Source organism: Drosophila subobscura, chromosome E, assembly GCF_008121235.1.
Source record: "Drosophila subobscura isolate 14011-0131.10 chromosome E, UCBerk_Dsub_1.0, whole genome shotgun sequence".
Classification (NCBI taxonomy): domain Eukaryota; kingdom Metazoa; phylum Arthropoda; class Insecta; order Diptera; family Drosophilidae; genus Drosophila; species Drosophila subobscura.
Genome location: NC_048531.1, coordinates 2,239,312 through 2,261,667, shown reverse-complemented (window position 1 = coordinate 2,261,667; position 22,356 = coordinate 2,239,312). Strand labels below are relative to the sequence as shown.

Sequence of the window (22,356 nt, the reverse complement as noted above, 5' to 3'; positions counted from 1 at the left end):
TGACGTATTTTTTCTAGATATCTGAAAGAAGCGCTAAAATAGTTTTTGAATTCTTTTGTGTGGTTAGGAATTGGTACACATGTACATATGCTCGATGGCTTATGTACATATGTATGTACATACATACATATGTATGCCTATTACTACAGCTATTACTACTACAGTTGTTAAAATGTGTTCCGTCCATTAGTTAGGTATCGATGGAGAGAATGGAACCTAATATGTATATTTAAAATATATCCATGCACATACATACATATTTACATACATTCTAATTACTCCTATATATCTTGTGGTATATTTTATATATCTAATATACTATTAACTGAATACATCTTAGAATGTCCAATAATATCATTGAAAGAAGTTGTTGGAGAAGACGAATGCTTTAGCAGACTCAGAAAATGTGAAACCAATTTAAACCTTAATAATGCAAAACATGCTAATTTTCCTTGTTTGTGATCATTTGTGAGCTTTACACTTTCATTTGCTGCGAGGATACATATATATTCAGAAATCAAACATATACAAACATAAATCATAAATGTAGTTATCAGGTGCCAGACACTTGTGGCCAGTCCACAATGTGAACTCATTGTGGCCCGGTTGTCATAGCAATTATTAAAAAAAAGCGGAAACTCATATCACTTAAAATGGCGCTGAGAGCGAGGCTGGAAGCGAAAGGGACTGACTACCTCGAAACTGTCACACTTGACACTTTTTCTGGCGGCACTTAATGCACAAATTGCATGTTCATTTGTTGTTCAAACGAGACAAAATGGATTTCCTATTACAAACCTGTTGCTGCCTTTGACATGCAACAACGCGGGGCAGATAAATATATACGAGTTGGTAAATATGTATGTATGAATATATGTACATTTGTAGGAGATTGTTTGACTGCGCTGATGTTGCTTCTTTCGTGTCTTTTCGTTGTTGCCGTTTCTTGTTAAAATTTCATTTTAATTCTAATGGACAAGTGGGGTTAATTCTCTTCGCAACTTTCTTTTTTGTAATTATGCCACCTAGTATGTATTCTGTGTGCCTGTGCTCTTTTGGCGGTGGCTGTGATTAATTTCAGCAGTTAATGTACGAAGCTTTATTGCGAACGGTCGTCGCAGCTGGCCCTTCAGTGGCATAATTAATACGTTACGTATACGCATTGGTGACGCTGCGGGAGACGCTATGGGCTCGAGCAGCGGGTGGACAAGCAACCGGCACTGCCACAGCCAAATCCACAGCCACAACCACAGGCACAGCGAAAAGTTCAAAGTGCTCTCCAGCTCGTAATTGGAGTTTCAGCGGGGTGCAAGTCTACGTGCCAGAGAGCGACAACATTTGTGGGAAGCAATTGGAGAGCCGCTGAAAGGTGGCAACTGTTTTGCCAATTTTCGCTAAAACTCTTTTAATAGCTCTGAGCGACAAAAACTAGGAAGGAAATAAATTACTTAGCCAGTTTGGAGATTGGAGAGGATGGCATGGTGGCTGTTCCTTTGTTTTGTTGGTCCCCCACGACAGAGGTGTCTGCAAAGCAAAAAGAGACCGACACATTGAAAGGCAGACAGAGAGACAGAGAGAGAGAGAGAGAGAGAGAGAAGGGGTGGCGAGAGACAAGGCAACCAGACTTTGGAATTCCATTTCGTGTGTGACCTCAAAATACAAGTTTGTAAAAATGCATCAAATCCGGCATTGAAACAGATTGGTTTGTTGCTTCGTTTAGTTCGAGAAATTAACACCTCCTAAACCGAAATATTCACCCTTTACGACCGTCGAAAATTATGCATTTTCAGCACATTCGTGAAATAGTTAATGCCTGAGGTCGAATTAGTTTGCTTTTATGAGCTATGAGCAGGCCGCCACCGGACTGAATATCAGCCACCGGCCACGTCAAGAGCCTGGGTAAATAGCAGAAGTGCTCGATAAATAATTACAAACAAAAATTACGCTATTGAATAATGAGTGGAGCTCCAAACGAGGCCTCATTAATACAATAACAAAATAAAAAGGGGTTAAAAACAACACACGAAAAACAGTTTAACTGCCGCCAGACATTGTTCCACATGTGAGCCGACTGTGGTTAAGGCGCTCGCCATAATGGCTTGAGCCACAGAAATCTATTAATCTTAACGACCCTGAAGAAGCCACAAGCAGCTGAGAAATGGTCATCATCCGTCAATGCGATTGGGCAGTCGACAGCACAGCGGATAATAATAGAATTGGGATTGCAGTTGAGAAATGCTTGCCAGAGATTTTACGGATTACCTGATAGTGGATCGTGGACTGACCTGACTGTCTGCCACTTTCGTTTCGCTCCGAAACTTTGCAAATGTCAAAATCAGTTGAGCAATTGACCAATGGCATTGCATCGTGGGTTTCATCAGTTTAGATCAGATCTGATCACGGCTCTCCCATGACAAACCAATGAACCTGGGAACCATAATGATCCGCACCACTAACATGCGTATTTAAAGCCATGATTAATGGTCAGCCTGCTCGATATTAAACACAGATTTCTTTTGCCACTAAGCTGAAAGTGAAAGATTTCAAAATTACCGCCGGCGATGACAGTGCTAGACAGACCATTGTTTTGTATCACCCACTGATACTGGGGTGCTTGGGGTTTACGGTTACACAATCCCAATCCCAGTCCCAGTCCCAATAACAACTCCAATCCCAATCAGCACGCGTCAAAAGTGGCGCCAAAGTGACGAACCGAATTATGATGCGGATCAAATATGCAAGTTGGCCCAAAAGAGCACCAATTATAACGCTTTTATGATGGTAGCCTGTTCGGGTTTTGCATAATCGCAGACTTTGCTGCGACCGCGACTGAAACACCCGCATTTTCGACTCTTTATGGCCATATTGCCATATTTATGTAAGATCAAATCATGTGAGATGTCATCGAATATTTGGCCAGTTCATTGGGTCGACTCATCGCTCGGAATGCATCGGGTTGCGTCCGCCGTGTCGACTTGTCGATTTGGGGTTTCCAAATCGTTAGCGCTGCACAGAGATGTGTATCTACTATAGATGGATAGACACATCCGATTGTCTTTTAAAACCACATCAAAATCAATATAGCGTATCGATCAAAATATAAAATTGAGCATTGTCTCATCACATTGAGATGATTCGATGGCGATTTGCATATCCGCCATCACTTATTGTGCGGAGGTGGCCTGACCAATCTCTTTTCAACATTCCTTTGTTTGGCGAAGGTTGCCAAACTGGCAGCGAATTGGACCACATTTGGATCAATTTTGGTAAGAAAATTTTTCAATTTATTTCCGACTGTGCATACAAAGAAAATGTGACGAAAAGTAAATTGGTATCTTCTGGCGGAACAACACTGGCTCGACCTTAGTTAAGTATTCTGCATCGCTTCCATTTCAAGCAGCGCCTGGAGCCCCAAAGCTCGATGAAAAAGCAAAAGCAGCAAAGCAGCATGGCAACCACATACAGTGACAGTATCCAGGACAAGTCCTCGAAGTAAATGGTGTCCCATTGGGGCTCCGGCGAGCTCAAGTCCTTCATGGGCATCAGGCGCAGCCTCACCATTTCGTAGAAGCTTCTGTCCACCCAAAACTTGACGAAACCGAACTCCTTCTGCCGCAGCATGTGCTCCTCGAAGATCTCGCGGTAAGGCAGATGGCGGCGCACCGGCAGGCTGAGAAAGAAGAAGCGGTTGATGCAAATGTCGTCTGAGAAGTAGAAGACGGGCTCCGCGAATATTTTCTGCTGCTGCTCATAGGTGTACCAGGCCAAGTCCGTTACCGGGAAGATGAAACTTGTATTGAAGGACGCTCGAAGGCGCACAAACTCGTGGTAGTCATCAATGATGTGGGTGTGATATCTGCCCAGCTGCTTGACTCCTTGATAACCGGAGTCATGCAGGAGCTTCAAATCCGCCCGGTTGATGGCCACCTTGTAGCGGGAGTTTTGCACGTCGTTGATGGCGCGGAGCATCGGCTCTGACGGCGGACTGGTGAAGAAGGACTGCAGATACGCCTCGTACATGGTGGTCATCATTACACTCGCGAAGCACAGCAGGGAGCAGACCAGCTTTAGCTGCTTGCTGGAGTTGCGGGGAAACGGATATGACTGGCCTAGGAGGCCGCGAAGACTCTTGTCATTCAGCAGGACGTTTGCCAGACTGAGACCCTTCCAGGACAGCTGCTGGCTGTAGATCAGCAGCAGCGAGAACAGGCAGAACATCACGAATATGATGCCCAGGACGAGGGGATCCACGATGATTGTGTATATCTGCCGATATGGCACCTTGGGCGGAAGCGGGACCATGAAGCAGAAACTGCCAGTCAAATACGGATAGGTGAGAGTGTCGAAGCTCGAGCTCAGCCAAGTGGTATCCAGGCTCATACCAATGTCCAGGAGATCCTCCCCCGCCCACTTGGATATATTCCCATAGTAAGTCGCCTTTCCGCCCTCCGACCTAAGTTCCGCACTCAGCTGCAGTCTGGCATTCACCTTCTGGGCGAAGCTGTTTATCAAATTGGCCACGTAACCAACCATTTTCTCCTCGCCGCTCCTCTCATCGCGATACGACATCGATCGAGGGACCAACTGATCCGCCAGAGTCTTGATTGCGGCCCCGCGCATGTTCTTAAATTGTTCCACAAAGATTGGCTTATGATCGATAAGCTGCAGCTCCTCACAGTTGGCCTCTTGAAAGCAGCGACAGGTGTAGATGCTGCCCGACTGAACAAAGTCCACCTTCACCATGGCCACGTTGTGTTGCTCTCTGATCGAATGGTTCTCGCACACATTCTCTGGCTGCATGTCTTCCTCAATGTACAGCAGACGTCGTCTCATTTGCAGCTTCATCGAGGTGCGAAAGTTTCCCTCCTTCTCAGCAGCAGCTCCGCAGCACAGGATCAGTGTCGAGCTGCTGAAGTTCCACTCGTAGTCCGTGCTGCCCGACGACGCCAGCACCAGCATAGTGGAGACTTCCAAGCGCTTGGACAGCGCATGGAAAACACACTCCTGGCCGTAGATGAGCAGCGTGTCAAAGTCTTCCTCCAGTCGCAGTCTCAGAAGCAGCCTCAACAATGTCTCCTCCAGATGCAGCTCACTCTGATTGCTGATATCTGAGAGTTGGCCATCAACACGTACGAGGAAGAGGCCCAATAAGAGGACGACAATCCCCCGCGAGGCCATGCTGAAACTGTTGAGAAATCCCCCGATGCAAACGCTTTTGGTAATGCCAGTGATTGCTGCTCTGGCATGCAGTTTTCGCGTTCCTCGCAGCGTGTTAACATGTGTCGAGTGTGGACATGACTCCGCAGCTGCGAAGGTCAGAGCGGTTTCCGTGCATGGGCAATTATCTGTTTGATTAAAAATGTATTAGTCAGAATGGGCCAGCAAATAAACGCTTTAGATGGTCGCTAGATAAGCGGCTGAGGGCGGCATTCTCCTTCTCACCCCCCAAACACAGAGCTCGAGGATGAAGCAGCAGCAGCTTACTCCCATGGCTGCTACAAAGAGCTTCAGTATCCAGGAGATGTCATCCACCACAATGGCCGGTTCATTGTGTGGCGGCTGGCTGGAGGCGCTCATGGGCTTCAGACCCAGCCTCACCATGTCGAGGAAGCTCTGGCTCTTCCAGAACTGCACCAGACCGAACTCCTGCTGCCGCTGCATGTGCTCCTCGAAGAGGTGCCGGTAGGGCAGGTGGCGGCGCACCGGGAATTGGAAGTACAGAAAACGATTGAAGCAGAGATCCAGTGAGTAGTAGAAAATGGGCTGCGAGAGGGTCCTCTGGCGCTCCTGGTAGCAGCTCCAGCGATCGTAGGTCACCGTATAGATGTAGCTGTCATTGAGGGAATTGCGCAGACGCACGAACTCATTGGGATCTTCGACGACCCAAATGCGATCCCTGCGTATCTGGCCAATGTGAGAGTTGTTTTTGGCGATGAGGACGTTCAGCTCCAGCCTACTAATGGCGAGCTTGTGGCGGGAGTTGCCCACGTCCTGGAAGGTGCGGATGGATGGCTCGGGCGGAGGGAACGTCAGGTAAGACTGAAGATAGGACTCGTACATTGTGGTGATCATCAGACTGGCGAAGCACAGGATGAAGAAGACGAGCTTCAGGTTCCTTGATGGGTCTCGCGGAAACGGAAACGACTGGCCCAAGAGGCCGCGCAGGCTCTTATCGTTGAGCAGGACATTGGCCAGAGTCAGGCCTTGCCAGGACATTCGCTGGCTGTAGATCAGCAGCGCCGAGAGCAGATAGAAGAGCACGAAGATGATGCACAGCACCAGCGGATCCACTATAACTGCGTATATCTGGTTGTAGGGCAGCCTGGCCGGTATCGGTACCATCAGACAGTACGATGTCAGCAAATAGGGATAGCTCAGGTCGTCCAAGTCCGATTCCTGCAGCGATGTAGACATGGTGGTGCCAATGTCTATACGATCCTCCTTCACCCACCGGGTTATGTCCGTATAGAGCGCCTGCTTCTCTCTATCCCTCGTCAAGTGATGAAAGTCCAAGGTGGCATTCACCTTCTGTGCGTAGTTGTTCATCAAATTGGCCACGTACCCAATCATTTTCTCCTCACCGCTCTTCGCATCCCAGTACGCCATGGATCGGGGGACCTGTCGGTCAGCCTCCGTTCTAATTATGCCGCCGCGCATGTCCCGAAAGTGTTCGATAAAAATGGGTCTGTCTTCGCACAGGTCTCGTTCCTCATAGTTGGGGTCCTGAAAGCATCGACAGGTGTAGATGGTCACTGGATGATTCACATTTGTTTTCATCATTGCTATGTTATGCTGCTCCCTGGCCGAATAGTGGCCACAGACTGTCTCTGGCTTGCTGTCCTCCTCCAGATAAATCAGACGTCTGGCCGTCTGCAGCTTCATCAAAGTTCGATAGTTCACCTCCCTCTCAGCATTGGAACCGCAGCTGAGGATCAGTGTCGAGCTACTGAAATTCCAATCAAACTCCGTGCTGCCCGCGGACACCAGCACAGTGGGTGCCAGCGAGTGCCTCAGCATTGAATGGAGTACGCATTCCTCTCCGTAGATGGCCAGAGTGTCAAAGCTCTCCTCCACGCGCACTCTCAGAAGCAACCTCAGCAATTTCTTCTCCAGGTCTACTCCGTCTACTTGGTGAATGCCTAAATTAGATGGTTGGGCACGAGTCACCTGCCCGAGGCAGAAGAGAATCAGAACGAGCCAGCCTGAAGTCATCGCGAAACTGTCGCAAAATCCTGCGGGGCGCCACCTTTTGTAGCACAACCAGCAGCAGGAGATGTGTCTGCCTGTCACGCAATTTTCATGTTCAATACATTCTGTTCGGGCACGGGGGTCAGGGCTCGACCCATGCAAGGGCAATTAGCGACTGCTCATTTCTCACAGACTGATTTGACTGATTGGACGGTCGGTGAGAATGTAAGCGGCTCCACGCACAGCCAGTTGTTGGACCTGTTGCTCAGCTCAGGCGCGTGAGACTGCCTCATTTGAATGGCTTGTGGGGCTTTTAACAACTTCCGCTCCACAGCTGTACTCCAACTCCAACTCCAGTTTCAGCTACAGCTGCACTTCCATTTCAAATGCGATCGAAAGTGTAGCATGTTCAGCAGATGAGAGCGATACACAGACACAGACCCAACCAAACGAAATTCGATTTGTTGAAATGAAATAAAATTTTCCGGCAATTTGGGCAGAGTCAAGCTCATTGCATTCGCTCTTCGTCAAGACTTTGACTCAGTGTGGAGTAGACCCTCATCGAAAGTGGGCAAATGCAAACATTTCGTTTTGTGCTCTTAATTGCAGTGCAAGTGGATTTCAATTATTCAAATGATTCGTTTCCCTGGCATGCCACTCGAAGTCTCCCTCCACGTGCTGCACTTCCGAATATTCGCTCCTCCAAAACTGGTCCAGGCCATGTCGCCTAAATGGCGAACAAACGACACACAGCCAGACCACCAGAGGGAGAAGGCCAAGAGAGGCCGAACTGGAACCGAATTTCTTCTGCTTCATCATCATCATCTTGTGCTGATATCGTGGCTTTATCTCTTAGCCTGCCTTTTGCCATTTGGCTCTCTGCTGTTGCTGCTGCTGCTGCGGCTGCGGCGGCTGCTGCTGTTGCTGTTGCTGCCGATGTTTGGAATGACGTTTCAGCGAAAGTTGTTACGTTACCATCGACAACCAGCACCGACGACAAAACACTGAAAACCTATGCAAAACCGGTCGGTCATTGATTTTTGGTTGCTGCAAATTGTCTGGCCATGACCAGCTCAGGAGGGAGCACAGCTCATCTCCAGCTGCAACTACAACTGCAGCTACAAAAAGGTTTTCTTGTCACTTGTTTTGCTACACACTGCGTATACTCGATGTGACCGCAACGACTTTGTATGGGATGGAATGGTGTGCCCGCGAGTGTCAGTGCGTGTCTAATTTTCAGCTCATGTCTGACTGTGTCCACAAAACAAACCAGTCGTCAGAGCAGATTAACATTGTTCAATATATGCTCAACGCAAATATTTGCTCAATACGCAAGCTACAAATTATAAAAGAGCCGCTCATCTCAATGGATGGATCAATTTTGGTGCCAAAGACCACAGAAACTAAGGCAGCAGGTGGAAACAGATTCTCTGTGAAATTGTTCAAATTCAAACAAGTTGTATCGATGATATGCACTCGGCATTGAAGATCGCAGCTGAGTGGGATTATATATTCAAACATTGAGTTAGAAAAGTCGCGAAAGCCTTGAGAATAGTTCCCCAAATGGTTTCTCATGTGTAAGTTGTACAAAAATGATAGCAAGTCTCCCCATATATCTAATGGATAAAAATGAAGACAATTCTTTCTTAATTCGCAACCAGATTGAAAATAAGACTAAGAGACATTTATATAAATATAACTAGGTATTAATATAGTTTATTAAGAACAATTTCCCATGCCCATTGCTGCCTGTTGGCTTTCGTTATTAATTTCCTTTCACTTCTTGGGCTTGGGTTCAGCTTGAAAATTGCTTGTAATCCAGGGAGCTATAAACAAGCCCAGAGCCACCGAAATCTGCACAATCTGCTCATTATGTCTTCGATTGTGTTTTTGTTTTTAATTTATTTGTTTGCTTCTTTTTGGCGGATTGTGTTATTTTGGCGTGGCTCTCTTAGCGGTAATGTGCCCACTTTGGGCTTGTTTGTCGGACATTTTGCCGGCGTTTTTAACACACATTGACCAGGGCATTGTTGTAGATTCGGTTGGCTGTCTGGCGGCACAATTTCAGCTTCAGCTCGGAGCTACTCCTCTCGCGCATTGGATTTGGTTTCTTTTCGCTTCGTTTCCCCCAATAGGACGGGATCGGTGTGGATGGGAGGCTGAAGCAGTTGCCATTGAAAGCAAAATGAGCCGATGGGGCATCCAGATTCACTTTCGATGCTTTGATTGAGAATGCTTGAGTCCGGTATTGGAATCTTCAGGTCTTCAGAGCATCAAACTCACCTCGTGGTGTCTTCTTCAGCACTTGCGCTCTCTGCTCACTGCTCACTGCTCGCTTCTCTTTATCTGCCTCTGTCTCTGTCTCTCTCTTTCTCTCTGGCGGCTGCTTCGTCTTCGTTTTGGCCAAGTTGCGAGTCGACGCTGACTTCAAGTTTCAGTTACAATTCGGCAGCGACTCGGCCTGGTTGCGGTTCCCTCAATTGCTGCGCGCGTGTCTCTTTGTGCTTGTGCGTGTATCCTGAAATATAACTACAAGGATATACCAATAAAGTGGGTGGTGCAGTGCGAGTCTGGAGACACACATATACACATACATACGTAGTTCCAATCTCAACTTCAATCAGTGTATTTCCCCGGTGCTTACTTTCAGCTGCTGCCTCATTTGCCTCATTTGGATTAGGACTTTGTTTTCATCCTGTCGCGATGAGGACTTTGCCATTGCTGGTAAGTGTTCAACCAAGAAACTTGCCTCATAATTGGGAATGGGAATCTATGCAACAACAACCACCTGGAGCGGTGTCAACGCTTGCTTGACCTACGGCCCAGCGACCTGCCCCAAGCCCCAAGCCCCAAACTCCAAAACCCAAGCCCTCTGTGGAGGCATTCTCCATCATTGACATTGACAAATAGTGTCATTACACGGAGGGCAAACAGAGACCGGAGTAAGCCAAGTGTAAATTGCCTTCCGGCTGCCTCAACACTTTTGCCTTTGCCTTTGCCTCTGCCTGCAGACTTCAACATGGCTCTTGTTACGCGAAGAAATGTTGGCCTATCTGGGGGATCTCATACCCGGGTGGCTCCGCATGTGGTGGAATGGAAGGTGTGAGGCGTGTGCCCCGCCAGCGGATTGCCTCATTGCCTGCCTTGCACTTGTTAGCACTGCCTCAGGCTCCGATTGGAGATATTATCCCTGGGAACATCTTTGTCATAAATCAGATCAAGGGTAAGATCAGTTCACTAAAAACTCCAAGTGCTATTTGCTTGCCCAATGCTTGCTCCTCTGCAACATCGTTCGAGAATTGCACATGCAATCTACTGCACGAGTAGAACCTATTGTGGCAGCTAGCTGAACTCATTAAACATCTTCATCTGCATCTGCATCAAAACCAACATGAGAGCTCCAACTGTCCTCCTTTCCATCTTGATTTCTGCCTCCATCTCCGCCTCCGTCCCCGTCTCTGTCTCAGCATGTTCGTCTGCCTTTCAAAATTGAGGCGCCAAACGACCATCAGATTTGGCTTCAATCTCCATCTCCATTGGTTGTGCAAAGGCATCCAAAGATGACTCTAGACTTTTGCAGCCAAAAAATCCCCCACGATGATCATTAGCTGCTGCCAGCACATGTGTGTGTGTAACCTTTACAAAAGTCTTGTAAGGCACTTCATTTATCGAACTTTATTGCAATTCGGTCTGAATAGAGCAGAGCGGAGCAGAGCACGGTCGCACAATAAATGCCAAAAGCTGCCCCAGATAAACATTATTTCAGTTGTGTAGAAAACCATTTCATGGCTAATTTTCAGTCGCATAGAAAGGAAAATGCTGATTGTCATTGCCCGATGTTTGCGCAGACAACACGTGGAAGAGGGGGAAGAACTGCCTGTGCCTGCTTTCTGTGCTTCTTCTGTCCGACTCACGACACCGCACACTTCACTTCAGCACCTGCTGCTGCCTCTGGGCCCCTGAGCTACACTCCACTCTCCACTCTCCACTCTGACAGTGCCACCAAATAGGCCGAGGCTGAGCATATTTTAATATGCTGCACGCATGCAAACCGACCATTTGCCTGCCTGCCGCTTGGAGTGTAGAAAGTTGATTGGCATTATTTTGTCTCTGGCTTCGGTTCGATTATTATTATGTATCTAGATTGCCAGCAGAAAGTTTCGTTTCAATTGCGGCGAACTGCGACGGACTGACTGCAGCCACTAATCTTCAGCTTTGGCCAAAGATGCAGCCAGCCAGCCAGCCCTACCAGATCCCGGAATGGGCAAGGAATCCACCTTTCACTTCTCCTTCTTCACTTCCCACAGCAGCTCAATTATTTCCATTACGAACGAGTATTGAAATCGAAAGATGCGCTCGCTGTCCGGCCGTCGGCCTGGACGGTCCAGCCACCGAAATTCAGCGGCAAAAATGGTTATACATAAATAAAAGGAAAAACTTTTGCAATTGAAGACGAGTTGTTAGCAGCCAGTTTTTGGCTGGACAAATGTGAATGTGCCTATACCCATACCCACAGCCGTACCGGGATAGAGGCAGGCTTGAAGTTGAAGCCGCGAGGAGGAGACACACGAAATTCATATCTCGGAATGCGGTTTTCGACCGCAGACAATTTTGTGCTCGTAGCGTAATTACAATGCTACCATCCACTACTCGGTGGTGGATGATGCGGGGATATTTATTTTAATTAATGTGTATATATAACCGTAAGCAGCCTCTCGGACTCGAATCTGACCTGAACTGCAGTCTCGGGCTGCACATGAATATTAATAATGATCCAAAATTGTTCGGATGTCGATTAGGTTGCCTACTAATCTGTGGCCCCAACATGTTTGCGGCTTTTAATTAGTTGACTTTTCTCTATTTGGCATTCGCCGGAGATTGGAATAAGTCTTGACCAGATAAAGAGAGAGCGGAAGGGAGGGGAGAGAGAAGAGCATTGCATAATAGTGCGTCATGAATAGCCCCAAAATGCGGCCAGAGTTCATCGCGGTTCCGGATGGCTATCAGCGGCGACCAAGTTTGTTTAATTTATGCACACTTTTTCTTTGGGGGTTACTGATTGTTTATTTGATTTTTATTTATTTTATGCAACGACCTTGCTGAGCGCTTAAATAATTAACCGAAATGCCAAGCTTTTTTAGAGCCTGCTGCCACCGAACGCCCTCAACCGAAGTGACTTTTGGATGGGTTAGTTAATTAGTTTTGCTTTGATTGGTTTCGTCTGGCCCCTGCATTGGGATTCTCCTTTCCATTTGCACATTCGCGCCCCAAATGTGTGCCTCGAGCTCGTTGCCCAAGTCTTTTGTTTGCCACTCCACTAGCCACTGTTTCGTTTCGCCTCCAGTAAGTAGTGACAATATTGGCACTAGCAGCCGCCTAGCTGAGTGTTTGTAACCAATTGTGGACATTGATACTCACAGACTTCAGACTTCAGACACACAGACAGGTGCAGAGTATGGACGTTGTGTGGTGTTTGGTCGTTTGCATAACCCGGCTGTTGTCGCCGCCACTCATACGCAACATTCGTTCAATTGCATTTCAATTTGCTTATTAGTCGGCAATTTGCAATTGACACACTGCAGAAATATGAAATGAAATGCTCAGGCGATAAGGCATCGCGACAGAGCAGGGATTGCTGCACCCGAACAAAAGTTGGTCAAATTACAATTACGAATCGAGATCTCTGGGCGACAGTCTGTTGCAATTGAAGCCCCAGCCTCGCTCATTTTTGTGGCTGAGATTCCTTGGAGTGGTCGGACAACTTTTACATTCGCCCGGCATGCAGTGCTGCATCATCTTCCACAATTTCCCAGGGCCCATTATGCAGATCAGCCTGATGGCTGGTGGGCCTCACGCACAGCTCTGGGCATGGTCCCCCCTAACCCTCCAAGACTCTACAAGATGCCCCAAGATGCTCCAAGCCCAAGCACGCACACGAAAACCTGCTACTTGTCGGCACGTTGCCGCCATTGAGGCTGCCAGGTGGACCTTCTTCATCATTATCATCTGCTCTTCTGCGCTGTGCTGCTTTCTCGCGGCCAATTCATGTCACGTTGAGGCAGACCCGACCCCAACAGAGCAGCAGAGCAGAAGAGCAGCAGAAGCATAAAAACACTTTCATTTTTCATTTCATTTAATAATTCATCATCTCTGCTGCTATGCTGCTCTGCTCCCATCGCGTTGGCCTTATCTGAAGCGCCCAAAAGTGTTTATAGCCTGGTCCACATTTTCCCCCGCTGGCGTGTCGCTTACTTCCGTTTTCGGCGGTGCTGGTGGCACTTCTCAAACACAATGACGGCTGCACAAAAAACGATAAATGTTTTATTTTCGTACATGCCGTTTCATACACCATTTCGGCTCGCATGCCACGTTTGTCGCTTGAGTCTTTCGTTTGTTTTCACATTCGCAGTCTCACATTTTCTTCACCACCCCGATTCGAGCACTCACTTCCTTTCTTCTTCGTTCCTGTTGGTCGCGCTACAGTTATTCCATTTGGACAGCTGTCTCAGTGTCTCAGTGTCTGTGTCTCCGTGGCAGTGTCAGCCGCCTCTTATGCAACCAGGGCCTGGGATTTAATTATAAGGATTTACCAGATTGTCGGCAATTTGGCGAGAAAACGAACGCGAAAGTGACGCATTATTTACATCCGCTTCGGCTTCGCCTCTCCTTTTGCCTTTCAGTGGAGTATTGGGGGCACTAAGTATTGTGGAAATGATGTCAGTTAGGGCCACACGAGTGCTCGTGTTCATGTTCTCTCCCATAATTTGAATGGACATTTTGTTTTAGTTTTTGCAACGTTTCTTTTTTTGCATAGTTTGGCGATGACTGACGCTCCTGGCCCACTCGGTTAATTGGCCTGCAGACAAGCCACAGTTTCTGGTCGTGCCGTCCCGTCCCGTAGTTCTTGTTGGCTGCGATAGCGAGAGGAGACTCTCTGTGCTAACTGCCTTCGTCAGAGGGTGGTGGTGGTGGTTCACACAGAGATGACTCTCAAGTTGGCCAGAATAATTGTGCCGTGTCACATGCTAATGGCTTGAGTCGGCTCTGTGTCGCCAATCCACCGCATCCACTTGCATTCTCATGGCTGCGGGCCTAACAATGGCAGATCAACTGGCACATATCATAACTGCTCATCATCGGGAGCATGATTGCAGTGGGCTGTGTCTGCGATGGGATTGCCAGAGGCTAATGGCAATAGCTGTGTGTCTAGACAACAAAGCTGCCGAAAATAAACACACTTTGCATGAGAACTTGTTCGGCTATTTGTCAGTTGCAACTTGTCTGCGGCAGACCAAACTGGAGGCAGCAGCAGTGGGAGCAGCAGCTCTGTGAGATTTCACTTGGCAAATCGGCGAACCGAACGCCAACACAAGCAGCAAAAGCTGAACAGAAAAATCAAAAATAAAAATAACAAAAACCACCGTAAAACGTGCCGCTCGTCAGCACAGACACCAAACAAGCCAAGCCAGGCAGGCACCCAGCGTACTTGCCACTTGGCGGCTCATGCCACATGCCACAAGCTGTGTTAGTCCTGCGGTCAACCTGATGTTGTCCATGCCACTGGCTTGGCTTGGCTTGGCTTGGCTTGTATGGCCATTTCTATTACACAACATATTCACTCTGGGTCTGGCTTTGATTTACACTTGCCCACTAAATGCTTGCCAAAGATTCGGAGGCTTCTTCTTCTCCCCCTCCTACTCCTCCTCCTGCCCCTCCTTCTTCGCTTCGCGCATTGCATAATTCTTCTGGCCAAATGGAGGAAAATTCCGGAGCGGAGAGTTCCCCGGGGAGGCGGAGGCTGACATCAGATTTATTGGCCTGTAAACATTTTCGTTATGTTAATGTGCGAGTTCATTTTTGGGCCCTGGCTCGAGATGACTTTTGATGGCTTTTTGCCTTGCTGACTCGACTGTGCGTCTGTCTGTGTCTCTGTGTCTCTGTGTCTGTCTCTGCCCATGTGCCTGGTGTGTAAACTTTCTCCCTTTGTTAGCATCTTTCTTTTCATGAACTGCTTTCGGCTGTTCGCGCCAGCTGCTGTCGATGCCCATGTTGATTTGATTATTTCTCCACTGTTTCATATTTCCCCCTCTGCGTGTCATTGTTTTGCCAAATCTTTGACATTTGCTTATTGTATGTGGTCAGCAGAGTGTGTTGTGTGAGTGGCCAGTCAGGCTTTCATTGTAGGTCCAGCAGAAGCGACTACCGCCGAATGGCTCGAGGTGTAGGTCAGTTAGAGGGACAAGTATGGTAATGTCTTCTGTCCTCTGTCTTCTGTCTTCTGCCTTGTGTCTGTGACTTTGTTTGGACAGTTTGTATAGGAAGTCACTGTTGGATAATCGAATTGCTTGTGTGGGATTGACCATTGTCAAATGCCCTGTCCGCGATTAGCATACATGTATGTGCATGTAGCGCACAAAGGTTAGATTATGGCAGAGGCCGTCCCCCGAATATACACATGGTCTATCCGGAAAGTGAGAGTACGACTGGACTGGACCCGATCACTGCAATTATCTGCTGTCAAGACGCGTGTTGAGACTGCATTCACAGATATCTATCTACCTATAAAAAAAAATTATAAGAAAACAAAACCAAAGGGCAGTTGCCTCAAAAGCTGTCAAATCTGGGTCTCACAGCTTCCGTTTTGACTTGAGTATACACTCCTAGATAAAGGCCACAAACAATGTGACAAAGATGCCATAATCTACAGCAGCAACTACCGTGAGATTGCGTGTACCGAGATGGCCATTGCCAATCGACAAGCGAGAAACATCAACTGGGCTAGGATAGACCCCGCCATGTGGCTGTGGATTTGTTTGTGGATGTGAATGTGAATGTGGGTAACTCTCATTGTCGGTTGAGTGTGTATTATTTTCACTTCACTTTCGGCTCAGCCATCAAATGTGTTATTCGTAGATACATGTACTTGTGCCCCATTATACGAGCGCATACAGATAGATACAGATACAAATCAAATGTCAAGCGCCCACACAGCCATCTATCTGTGCGGCCGACATTTGCAGCCCAAATGCAGTTTGGAAAGTTGAGAAAATTGAGCCCTGGCCAAGTGAAACAGAATGGGGTTTTTCTTATGTCTTTCTGGCATTTTTGCGAGGGCGTATCTTCATTACTGGCGTTGCCCCTCTCTGGGTCTGCAGGCTGGTCAATTGAAATTCGTCGCCGCACTTCAAGGCAACTTTCACGGCTAAGCCAGAAAGGCCGTGGACGGGGCCGGGCCGGGCCGGGCCGGGCCGGGCTGCCCGTGACTGATGATGACTCAATGCCCTGGCACGGCTAGACGGGCTCGCGGATGTGCTGATTCACTGATTAACCATATCGCGATCGGGCAAAAATTAACCGCCAAAAGAGTCTGGAGCACTTGAGATGAAGTCTGGCCTTGCCTTTAACCCATCGAGTTGTCGGCGTGTCATTTCTGTGGTCAACAACTCAATTTCAGACTCTGCCTCTCCACAACAGCAAAGCCTCAACCGCAGCCTCCACTTGACATTGACCCAATGCAGACTTGGAATGACGACAACACACATCATCCATCCATTCAATCCCACTTTGTTGGGCTAATTTCTGATGCTCTGCTCTTTTTATTGCGTCTTTAATTCGCCTCTTTTGGCCAATTCACCAAATTGTTTTTCGCTTGGTAAAAGTGTTTGCTTATCTTCTCTTGGTCGGGGTCTCGTCTCGACCTTGTCCCAAGCTAAATCCATTAAAATATTTTCAAGTTTGCAGGGATATATTTTTGGAAATGGAAAGTTTGCAGATACTTTTGGATTTTTCACGAGCCGTAGCCTTTGTCAATTTGTAACATTCCTCTCAAAATATCGCAAAACGTTGTATACATATTTCGTAATAGTCTGCTCGAACTAGTTTCGCTCTTAGGGCTAACTTAGTGGATTGTAGAGGAGCTGTGGCATCTGCCTGATCAAGATATGTATCTGGCCGACAAATTTGAGCTTCACGGAATTTTAATTAAATATTTTGGCATTTGAGGGAGCGAGAGTAATGAGTGGAAACTTTCTTTTCTATTTGCAGTTGGCGCTGACGCTGCTGGCCATTGGAGCCGTCGCAGCAGCTTCCGCGTCTACCAAGACCACGGCCAAGACCAAGACCACCGCTTCCACCACCACCACAACAATAACAACCCCAAAGCCAAAGAGCGAGTCCAAGATAAAGGCTGAGGCTGATAAGCCAACCAAGAAGACATCGCCATCTGCAAAGCCATCGTCCACGGCTGCCACCACAAGGCACTCGAAAGCGCTGAAGGCAGCCTTGAGTCCTGGCGAGAGCCGCGGCAAGAGGACGCTCTTTGACTTTGGCAATGCCGGCTATCTGTATCCGGAGGTGGCCAGTAGGAGGTCCGGCTATGTGGACAACACAGCTGGCTATTATCCGCAGACTGGCTACTACAGCGGACAGAACGCCATTGGTAGGGTGAACAGCAATAAATAATGGCAGCAAAAATGACCGAAACATAATTGTTAATTGCAGCTCAATTTCCGGGACACTTTGGACCGGCATATGCGCCATATCCACAGTACCTGGAGGCCCCCGAGCCCATAATCGAGATCATTATCAAGGATGCCAATGAGACGCTCGCCGAGGAGCCGGCCCAGCCGATAGTGACCAAGAAGAGGAGGAAGAAGGAGAAAGTGCATGTGTTCTACGTGAACTACAAGAAGGATCAGAACAACAAGCTGCACCTGGAGTCGCCTATAGCCTCCCTGAACAACGATGACAACGAGGAGGAAGAGGAGGAGGAGGAGGAGGTGATCCAGTACCCAGTGACGCCTCTGCCGCCCCTGAAGCCCACCACCCTGCGCACCATCATCCACCCCGACTCCGAGAAGTATCACAGCAACTCCGGAATCCACGTCTCCTTCGGTGCGGAGAACAAACACCAGACTGGGCACATTCTGGAGGAGCACGATGCCGAGAGCATTCAGCGACAGGTGGTGGCTCTGCCGCTCCCAGTGACTGGCCACAAGACACAGGACGGCAGCTATCCCGGAAACACCCGGGCCGACTATGGCCGTGAGAGCAGCTTCAGTAGGAGTCCAGGACCCATCGCAAATCTGCTCTTTGGAGCTGGAGGTGGAGGTGGAGGCAGCGGCAGCTCCAACAACTACCACCAGCAGTCACCACTGCACTTCCAGGGCCACCAGCAGCTTCCCACGCAGCACGGAAGCAATTACTTCAGACCCCCATCCGCCCTGGTGGGGCCGCCACACTCCTATCAGAAGCCGGCGACACAGACGCATCCACAGCCCCCACAACAGCCACAGCAGCAACTGCAGCAGTCACAGCAGCAGCACCAACAGCCACAGCAGTCTCGTCCCAGCATCACGCAGCAGCAACTGCCTTCCACCTCGTCTCAGACGATCTTTAACAAGTTGGTCCAGCAGTCGCAATTCTACGTCAATCACAATCAGCAGTATCCGTCGCAGCACCAAGGCCAGCCACACCAGCAGCAGCAGTACCAGAAACCACCTCACAAGCAGGTCCAGGTGCCATTCTTCCCCACGATTCCACCTAAGACACAGGACCTGTCATCGCGCCCCAGTCCAGCGCCATATCATCCGATCAAGTTCCGTCCAACACCAGCTCCGACGACGCACGCCAAGCCCTTGCCACTGCCTGTTAAACTGGACAATGCAAACTACCAGCAACAACAGCAACAGCAGCAGCAGCAGCAGCAGCAACATTATCAAACACAGCAACAACAACAGAAGGTACCACAGCCCTATCAGTTCGTTCGACAGCCCCAGTTTGTGCAGCAGCCGCAGTTTGTGGTGCGCTCCCCCACGCCCGTTCCGGAATATTACCCACAGCAGCAGCACCAACAATCGCAGCAGCAGCATCGCCAGCAGCAACAGCAACAGAAGACCATTCAGAGCACCCTTAACTACTTCGACATCAAGCCATCCAAGGAGACAGAGCTCTTAAAATCCATACCCAAGTACGAGCAGCACATCACCGAGACCGTGCAGAATCCCATAGCTCCCTCCCAGCAGCATCAGCAGCAGCAGCAACATCATCATCAGCAGCAGCAGCAGCAGCAATTCAGTTACAGCAGCACCCGTAATGAGGTGATCCATGATGTGCCCGCTCCCAATCTTACACCCTCTGCCCAACAGCCAGTCTCCGGCCATTACATAACCGCAAGCTCAGGTAGCGCCCAACATCAGCAGCAACAGCAGCAGCAACAACAACAGCAATCTCACTTTGCCAGCTTTCCCAGCGAGGCTCCGGTCCAGCCGCCCGTGTATGCGGAGTCTACGCATGGCCAAAAGGTAATGGTGGTCACACCAGTGCCCCCATCTGCCAACTATGTGACCTACAATCAATATCCGCAGGCGGCAAACGAGCCCGTGGTCCATGTGAACTCCCAGTCAGCCGCTCTGCAGGCCCAGGCCAGCACTCACTTTGCTCAGCAGCCCCGGCAGCCAACTGGCTCCCAGATCAGCGCCCCCTCGACGGACCACTCGCCCTTCAGTGTCTCCACCTTCCACTCGGATGTGTTCAAAGAGCTTGAGCAGCGAAACCAGCAGGATGCGCAGTCACAGCAACAGCTACAGCTGCAGGTACAGTCACAGCAAGTGCAGCAACAACCAAGTGCCGCTTCAGTACCAACTGGTACGGCTGCTGCCCCATCGGCATCCTCTCCCAATGGAAAGGCCTCACAGACACTGCTCCAACTTCCCGACGAAGTACCCGACGATCTGCGCCAGCAACTGTTCTCCTCTGGCATCCTAAACAACGCCGACATCTCGATCCTCGACTATGACAAGCAAGGGGACATTGCCCTGGAGAACCTTCCCGCCGAGCATCTGCAGCACTTCTATGGAGCCGGCGGCGGCGCCCAGATTGCCGAGACCAACAAGGTGCTCACCGTGGTCAAGCCAAATGGAGACAAGGTTGGGCTCAGCGAGAAGCAGATTGATCGCGTCAAGCAGAGCAACTCCCTGCCCCAGAAGCAGAATCTGGACGTAAAGGTGGTCCGCTATGATGCGGGACAGAGCCAGAGCGTCAGCGAGAAGTATGTTCGCACTGATGCCACGGTGGTGACCCCCGTGGACCTGACCGAGCGACAGCAGTACAACCGCTACCTGCCCCTGAAGATAAACGGAGCCCAGTTCCCCATTCCAGACAGCGAGGAGCTACAGGGCAAGAAGATCGTCAGCGTGGTCGTCCTGGCGCCCGTCGACTCTCAGCCAGGCAGCAGTGAGGGGCGCAGTGTGGACAACAAGGAGGTCAAGTTCTTGGGCGGAGATCTCATTAAAACCCTGGTGAAGAAGCCCACTAAAGACAACTTCAAGCGTTGGCTGGAGAAAGAGTCTCGCACGGACCTCGAGCTGCAGTCCGTTGTTCTGCTGGTAACTAGGTAAGTGTCCCTTTCCCCTCACTTGATGGAGCCATTGCTAACCTTTCGTTTTCTTGCAGGACCAGCGACTCATCCGCGGATCAGGAGATCTTCATGTACGACATCGGCACGGGCAGTATCAATCGATTGAACGGGGAGCTCTCGAGCACCTTCGTCAGCGTGGCCGAGGAGAACGCCAGCAGCGAGGATCTTGAACATGCCGCCACTCTGGACCACAGCTCGCTGGAGTCCATGATGCATCTGCGACGCAGATAAATTGAGTCGCAACCGCAGTCCACAACAAAATGCCATTTAGCTACTCTTCACATCATCGTGCACACCGTTCCACAATTTCGCCTTATTTTTTTCCTCCTTTTACCACCCTCCTTCCTTAGTTTTGCGTTCCGTCTCTTCTCTTCTTGAGCTATCATCAGGTTGCACATTTCCAGCAAAAGAAAAGAGAATCATGCTTCATTGATCACGGCATTGCATCCCCAAGTCCACTCGTAGTATTTCCATTTTGTAAATATTCTATGCTGATGTTACAATTATCTTAATTTAAGTTAATTTACGTAAAACAATCAAAATAAATAAGGAAAATGTAAATTGTTAGATGCACCTCTTTGGGAACTCACACCTTCAGAACAAGAATGAGCTGACTAAGTTACAGAAAGAGGAGCATGATTCCGCCACCCAAAGGCGTTGAGGAAGATGCTCACCATACGGTCCCGTAATTAGTAGATATGTATTATTTTTTTTTTGCTTGTTAACAGCTATCTTTCCTGCAACCGGTTCGCTTGGGAGACCTGGAGATCTGCTGAATGGGCTCCCACAGTGGGGCACGACAGGTGATGAACTACATTGGTAAAGTTTCGAGAGCAAGTGCAGTACTGTGCATAAATGTGGTGGAAGATGCCATTATAAAACGGCCTTTTCAAATATCGATCCAAACATTTGGTATTTGATAATATGGCGCCACCTAGATCAAGATATCCTGGTGAACGCCACGCCCATTTTCCCACTGGGGCAAAATCGTAAAATTGCCGACGAAGTTCCTAAAATTGACGTCGAAAGTTCCTACATATTTATGTTCTTGGCTAACTTAATCGTATTTCATTGTCAGAAAACACCTGATATCGAAAAATGAACTAACAAAAGCTGACCGGCATGACACTTGGGTGTTGCTGCTAAAGCGCCATCTAGCGTTGGTGTTTTAGTGTTCTGTAAAACAGATGGCGCTATTTAACGTTGGCTATCTTACTTACCACCAGTAGATGGCACGAAATGAAATTTTAAATTTACACAAAATTTAAAGTTTCTTCATGATAAATTGATATTGATAAATATGTGGTCACGAGAAATAGTTTGCTAAAGTAATCGTATGAACATGGTACATGTACATGGCTTCCGGCTTCCGGTGGCTTATACCAGCTTCAACAGTTCGCGCGAACCCTATTCGATCCTGCATTTGGGCCAAGGTTAGCTGGTGGGCATCTCAGCCTCTGAGCAGCCGCAACAAGACGCCAAACGTGTCTGTGTGACTGACTTGATAGCAGGACAAGATTTCATCCAAGCCCCACAAATCACACGCATACGTGACCCTGCTATCGCAGAGCGGGTGGCTCCAATGGAGCTGGACGACGTGACCAAAAGCTGTCAAAGAGCATGCATACAGAAAGAGTGAGCATGTCGCTCTCTTAAAGACTCCCTCTCAGTCACAGCCAGTTCTTCTTTATGGGCATGGCTGTAGGTGCAACAAGTCGCTGTCCGCGTCAGCGGTTGCAGCGCCTATAATT

General features: G+C 48.7%; 3 protein-coding genes across 3 annotated transcripts; 1 reads left to right on the top strand and 2 right to left on the bottom strand.

The window, feature by feature from the left end:
- Nucleotides 1-3,363: 3,363 nt before the first annotated feature.
- Nucleotides 3,364-5,178, bottom strand: LOC117892557. The gene has a single exon (XM_034798869.1). The coding sequence runs from the start codon at nt 5,176-5,178 to the stop codon at nt 3,364-3,366; it is 1,815 nt and encodes a 604-aa protein (XP_034654760.1).
- Nucleotides 5,179-5,329: 151 nt separating this feature from the next.
- LOC117891239 lies at nt 5,330-7,212 on the bottom strand. The gene has a single exon (XM_034796585.1). The coding sequence runs from the start codon at nt 7,210-7,212 to the stop codon at nt 5,395-5,397; it is 1,818 nt and encodes a 605-aa protein (XP_034652476.1). The 3' UTR covers nt 5,330-5,394.
- Nucleotides 7,213-9,649: 2,437 nt separating this feature from the next.
- Nucleotides 9,650-21,146, top strand: LOC117891466 (mastermind-like protein 2). The gene is made up of 5 exons (XM_034796949.1): nt 9,650-9,738; nt 9,839-9,912; nt 17,233-17,626; nt 17,689-20,581; nt 20,641-21,146. Exons 2-5 carry the CDS (start codon nt 9,892-9,894, stop codon nt 20,834-20,836), a joined length of 3,504 nt encoding a protein of 1,167 aa, XP_034652840.1. The 5' UTR covers nt 9,650-9,738; nt 9,839-9,891; the 3' UTR covers nt 20,837-21,146.
- Nucleotides 21,147-22,356: the final 1,210 nt, after the last annotated feature.

Excerpts from the sequence above, each read along its gene's own strand:
- LOC117892557 (XM_034798869.1), bottom strand. The coding sequence starts at position 5,178 with ATGGCCTCGCGGGGGATTGTCGTCCTCTTATTGGGCCTCTTCCTCGTA.
- LOC117891239 (XM_034796585.1), bottom strand. The coding sequence starts at position 7,212 with ATGACTTCAGGCTGGCTCGTTCTGATTCTCTTCTGCCTCGGGCAGGTG.
- LOC117891466 (XM_034796949.1), top strand. The coding sequence starts at position 9,892 with ATGAGGACTTTGCCATTGCTG. Across the intron at positions 9,913-17,232 it reads TGAGGACTTTGCCATTGCTG|TTGGCGCTGACGCTGCTGGC; the intron begins GTAAGTGTTCAA and ends TTCTATTTGCAG. Across the intron at positions 17,627-17,688 it reads CAGCGGACAGAACGCCATTG|CTCAATTTCCGGGACACTTT; the intron begins GTAGGGTGAACA and ends TGTTAATTGCAG.